At 55.3% G+C, this 5,969-nt stretch overlaps 1 protein-coding gene across 1 annotated transcript in view; it reads right to left on the bottom strand.

The window, feature by feature from the left end:
- LAMC3 (laminin, gamma 3) overlaps positions 1-5,969 on the bottom strand; it is a 125,767-nt gene that overhangs the window by 50,671 nt on the left and 69,127 nt on the right. Inside the window, exons 10-12 of the mRNA XM_011971197.1 lie at positions 4,913-5,023; positions 1,345-1,537; positions 1,065-1,180 (exon numbers count right to left, since the gene is read on the bottom strand). Of these exons, the coding sequence (XP_011826587.1) occupies positions 1,065-1,180; positions 1,345-1,537; positions 4,913-5,023 (420 nt within the window). The remainder of the gene's footprint in view (positions 1-1,064; positions 1,181-1,344; positions 1,538-4,912; positions 5,024-5,969) is intronic.

Genomic DNA, 5,969 nt, shown 5'->3' on the forward strand with positions numbered 1-5,969 from the left:
CTGGGACTACAGGCGCCCGCCACCTCGCCCGGCTAGTTTTTTGTATTTTTTAGTAGAGACGGGGTTTCACCGTGTTAGCCAGGATGGTCTCGGTCTCCTGACCTCGTGATCCACCCGTCTCGGCCTCCCAAAGTGCTGGGATTACAGGCTTGAGCCACCGCGCCCGGCCCAGGCTGTTTTTTTCTTGTTGTTGTTGTTGTTGTTTTGAGATGGAGTCTGGCTCTGTCGCCCGGTCTGGAGTGCAGTGGTGCAATCTAGGCTCACTACAACCTCCGCCTCCCGGGTTTAAGCGATTCTCCTGCCTCAGCCTCCCAAGTAGCTGGAATTACAGGTGTATGCCACCATGCCCACTTAATTTTTGTATTTTTAGTAGAGATGGGGTTTCACCATTTTGGCCAGGCTGGTCTCGAACTCCTGACCTCATGATCCACCCGCCTCAGCCTCCCAAAGTGCTGGGATTACAGGCGTGAACTTCTGCTCCCAGCCTATACTGATTTTTAAAATAGCGTGTGTGGGTAGGTTATAATGAGGAACACATCAGAGGCTAAGGCTGTCAATCACTGTGACCAGGGTGGGAGGTGGTGACAGATCCCCATCAATGATGTGTGATGGCTTGGCCCCCTTTGGGAAGACCAGACCCTCCTAGGGTGGCTTAGGTAGAATACCACCAGTGACCGGCATGGGACTCACTCTCCCAGGGGACACCTGGACTGCCGGCTGTGGGCTGTGTCCGGCAGGGACCGGGGCTTGGTGGATTCAGCGAAGGTGGAGTGCCCACACCCAATGGGTCTGGGTGGCTTGCTGGCCGCACACCTGCCTCTGAGGCCCATCCTTTAGGCCTCTCTCCTGTCCAGTCCCTGCGTCTGACCTCAGCCACCATCCCCACTGCCTTCACAGGTTATATGACTTCCGGCAATGGTCCTGACTTTTGACTCAGATTCCTTCTTGGCAGGACAATAACCACTGGCCACCAGGTCCCAACAAGACCGTGGCCCCAGGAGCTCAGCCCAGTTCTGAGAACTGGCAAGCGCTCGGGTCTTGGGCATGTGGTTGTCTTTACTGACCAGCAGGGCTGGGGCCGGGACTGACACGGAGGCGGAGGCTGGTCAGGTTGGCGAGGAGCCGCTGGAAGTGGAAGGGGGGCAGTGGAGGGGCCACATCCTCAGAGGTCTCCTGCAGGCTGGCGAGAGAAGCGGTCAAAGTGAGATCCCGACATAGGGTGGGGGTGCCACGGCTGGGGATGGGGTGCAGCCCCCCAGACCACAGGGGCATCTGAAATGTGCCCGGACCTCACAGACCACCCCTCCCACCTCCCCATCTCTCAGGACAGAAGAGGATACTTACTGGAAGCTGAGCTCTACCTCCCTGGGATGCCCAGCATCCTGGGGGCCAGACAAGCTAGAGTGCCTCAGGGACAGGGCCAAGCCCGCCCCTTCCAGCCTCAGCTGCACAGGGAGTGGGGAGCCCCTGGGGGGCACCTGGAAGGTCAGGATGAGGGGCTGCCCATAGCTGAACCGCTGATCTCCCAGGAATTTCTCTGAAGACAAAAGAAGGCGGCTTTGACAGTCTTCATATGGTTAGCATGATTTTAAAAGTCTATATTGATTTTAGTGGCAACTAAACGTTCAAACAAGATAAAAGTGCAGTGGGTAGAAAATCAAAAGCTCCCGGCACGGCAGACCCTGCAGGGGACCCGCCCACACCTCCGCAGCCCGTCCCCGGCTTCACAGGCGTGTGACCTGTGCAGTCACACACGCCCCCACGCTTGGCTTCATGCTCTGCTGTGACCATCTTCACATTCTTAATAATTTTATCTTTGAACTAGGGTTTTAGAAGTGGTGTCCAACGGAACACGGAGTCCAAGCATGAACGGAGGGGATACACACACACGTGTGACCACAGAGGCTGCCGCCTGCTTGCGAGCAGCATTCACGATGCCCACGAGCACGGAATTCCTAGGGAACACCCAGCAGCCGGAGTTTGGCGGGACTCCAGGTGACATTTAAGGTAAGCGAGCTGGCTGAGTGAGCAGAGGCGTGCTGGGCCCCAGGCCACACCTTCCCTTCCAATCAGAACTTGCTCCAAACTTGGAAGGAAGGCACTGGCGTTCTGAGAAACACAAACCACGGAGAAGCCCTGGGCGGTACCTTCTGACTCACGTCATGTCCCTGTATCAACCAATCATTGCTTCGGAAGATCGTGACCCATGAGGAAAGAGCACGGGCCACCCTCCTCTCCCAGCAGTCTTTCCCTTACCCGTGAGAAAGCCACGGACGTGTGCCGTGTTAGTGGAACATGCATGTGTCAAAGAGTGAAATCAAAGTGGCTGGGCTTGTCGTGTGCGGTATTTCCACTGTCCTCGTAAGAACAAAATACGCAGCCTGGCGCGGTGGCTCACGCGTGAAATCCCAGCACTTTTGGAGGCCAAGGCGGGTGGATCACAAGGTCAGGAGTCCAAGACCAGCCTGGCCAAGATAGTGAAACCCCATCTCTACTAACAATACAAAAAATTAGCCAGCTGTGGTGGCGGGCACCTGTAATCCCAGCTACTCGGGAAGCTGAGGCAGGGAATCGCTTGAACCCAGAAGGCAGAGGTTGCTATAAGCCGAGATCGCACCATTGCACTCCAGCCTTGGCAACAGAGCAAGACTCCGTCTCAAAAAAAAAAAGGAATGGTAAAATTCATGCTAATAACTTAATATGTTTCATGCTAATAACTTAAAATTTTCCTTTACCTAGAATGGCATCAAATAGCAAACCAAAAAACACCATGACAAATACAGGGCAAAACTGCAGGGAGAAACAAGTGTTTATATTTTAGTACCTTTAATGGTACCTCCCCCTATTTGGGAATTGGGGGACAGTTTTCATTCTGCAGCACAGCCCTCAAATTCTGTAGTATGCCCCGCCACAGCTTTGGTGGGCAGCTCCTCATACACTGAAAGTCCCTGTGTCCCTCTGCCCCGGAGCGTTTCCTGGCTGGGGGAATTGCTCACCTGAGCAGAAGCAACCTGAAGCAGAGAGCCCCAGGAGATGGTAGCCACATGCTCCGGCTGCACCCCGATTCGGCCTCCAGAATCAGTCACCAGCGCCAGCGCAATGCTCCTCTGCCGTCTTTTGCTACTCACGTTCTACATGTGAGATGGTTCCACATACTGTTCCACTACCGGCAGTCTTTGTAAAGGCTGCATCACAGTCCACCAACAGGCTACCCAGTCCCTCCTGGGACTGCCCCAAGCTTACACCACTAAATACTCCTTTTTTTTTTCTTTTTTTTTTTTGAGACAGAGTCTTACTCTGTCGCCCAGGCTGGAGTGTAGTGATGCAATCTTGGCTCACTGCAACCTCCATCTCCTGGGTTCAAGCAATTCTCATCTCAGCCTCCCGAGTAGCTGGGATTACAGGCATGCACCACCACGTCTGGCTAACTTTTTTGTATTTTTAGTAGAGACGAGGTTTCACCAGCCACCATTTCAGGCTGGTCTTGAACTCCTGACCTCAGGAGATCCACCTACCTCGGCCTCCCAAAGTGCTGGGATTACAGGTGTGAGCCATTGCGCCCGGCCTACATACTTATCTTCACTCAGCTCCTGGTCTTTGCCCCCAAGTGCTCATAGGCAGACTACAGAAAGTGGACATGCTGGCCAGAGGGTCTGTGGGTTCATTCCCTCTGATGCTGTCACCAGCCAGCCCAGATGTTTGTTTCTGTGTCCCCTCCGTGAGCAACGGGCAGAAGCCTGGCTCCCCTGCCATGCCCTCACCTCCAGCTGCTTAGGGTGCCCCGGAAGCGGGCCGGCCTGAGAGCACCACGAGGCCAGGCCGTCCATCCATCTCACCCCTGCAGTGTGCCCAACACCCAGCAAGCACTTCCTGCAGGAATAAGCCCCTCTTCTTCCATATGCCAGCAGAGTGGCCACGGAACAGAGTGTGTTTTTTGCTCATGGGACTCTGAGCTTGCAGCACCTGCCCCACGAAGGGCCCGAGGCCTCTGACTTCCTGGCTGTGGGGCACACGGCTCCTCAGCCATCTGTGACATCATCTCCCCGGCTTCTCTGGGAGAGGGAGGGAAAGGGCAGAGCTGGTCCGGGGCGCTGGCAGGCCCTGAATCAGCCACAGTGGGGCTAAAGACGGGCTCTAGGCTCTGGGTTCTGGGACTGAGACAGTCACCAGGAGACCACAGGTCCCCTCACTGTGGGGTGGAGAGGTCAGAATGATCAAGAACCTCCTTCCTTTTGCAAGAATGCCATGGCTCTGGGCTTGGGGTGCGGTGGCCTGGTGGGTGAGGGGCTGATGAGAAACACAGAGATTTTCTGGGCCATGACAGTGGCTATGGCTCTGTGGCACTGAAGAAACCCTCCGTGACAAAGCTGTGACCAGAAAAATGGGGGTTTCATCAGATACTGTGGTCTGATGGCAGAATAACAGCCTCCCAAAGGCATCCACACCCTAATCCCTGGAATCCGTTTATATGGTGTGTTCTGTGGCAGGGGACATTAAGGTTGTTAATCAGCTGACTTGAGGTAGGAAGAGTATCTTGGGTTATCCAGCTGGGCCCCATCAACCATTAGAGATTAATGGTAAATACGCAAAAGGGAGGCAGGGGAGTTGGAGCCAGTGATGGGGCATGAGACAAACTTGGCTGCTTTGCAGATGGAGGAAGGGGCCATGAGCCCAGGAATGCAGGCAGCTTCCAGAGGCTGGGAAAGGCAAGGAAGGGACTTTCCCATGGGCCTCCAGAAGGAACTCAGTCCCGCTGACACCTTGATGTTAGCACCGAGAGACCTATTTCTGACTTCTCCAGGACTCTAAGAGAATAAACTGGCATTGTTTTCAGCCTCTGATGTGTGGCGAGTTGTTTAGCAGCAGGAGGAACCGACACAGGGCAGTCAGCTCCACCTGGTGCTGGAGGTACCTGGTGCTGTGAGCTCCTCCTCGTCTTCTGGGCTCACGAGGACCCCATTTGGGCTCCATTGTGGGGGGTGCTCGGGGCCCCCCACACTTCTGGCCCACCAGCCTTCGGCTCCTAGACAGCAAACACAGACATCCCCCAATCAGTATGAGGCCCTGGAGGGTGGTCTCCACGTGCCAGCCCCAGCTGGAGCCTTGGGGCGGGAGGAGCCTCAGGAGAAGCTAGAAAGCTCAGGGACCCAGCTCTGCTTGGGGCATGGTCAGGCCTGGAAGCCTGCCCTACCCTTTCAGTGGGGTTTTGAGCTCAACATGAAGACAGCCTGAAGACCCCCACATGGGTGCCCTGGGACATCAGGGGCATCTCTAATAGTATCAGACTTGACCTCATCTTCAGGCTCTCAGAGAACTTTCTCACCTGTGACCTCATGAACCCTGTCCTTCTAGTGACCCGTGTTATTAACACCATCGCAGGCGGGGAGGCCACCTGGTTAGGAAGGTGTCCAGCCAGGACGGGAGCCCAGGCCTTCTGGTCCCCAGTGCCAGTTCAGTGCCTCCTCCCTCTGGCCACAGCAGTTAACACAGAGCACAGCCCAGCACACAGCGAGTGACCTTAAGGGGCTGCCCCTCCAGGGGACAGAGGGCAGTGAGGCAGAGGCCAAACATCTGTGGCAACCAAGGGGTAAGAAGGAAGGAACGGAGTGGGGAAAGAGGTCAGAGAAAGGAAGATAACATGAAGAGAAGTTTGCAGACAGGCTTTTAGAAGAAACTAGGAGGCGGGGCGCGGTGGCTCATGCCTGTAATCCCAGCACTCTGAGAGGCCAAGGTGGGCGGATCACCTGAGGTCAGAAGTTCGAGACCAGCCTGGCCAACATGGCAAAACCCTGTCTCTGCTAAAAATACAAAAATTAGTCAGGCATGGAAGCAGGTGCTTGTAATCCGAGCTACTCAGGAGGCTGAGGCAGGAGAATTACTTGAACCTCGGAGGCAGAGGTTGCAGTGAGCTGAGATTATGCCACTGCACTCCAGCCTGGGTGACAGAGCAAGACTCTGACTCAAAAAAA

Source organism: Mandrillus leucophaeus, unplaced genomic scaffold (assembly GCF_000951045.1).
Source record: "Mandrillus leucophaeus isolate KB7577 unplaced genomic scaffold, Mleu.le_1.0 Scaffold99, whole genome shotgun sequence".
Classification (NCBI taxonomy): Eukaryota; Metazoa; Chordata; class Mammalia; order Primates; family Cercopithecidae; genus Mandrillus; species Mandrillus leucophaeus.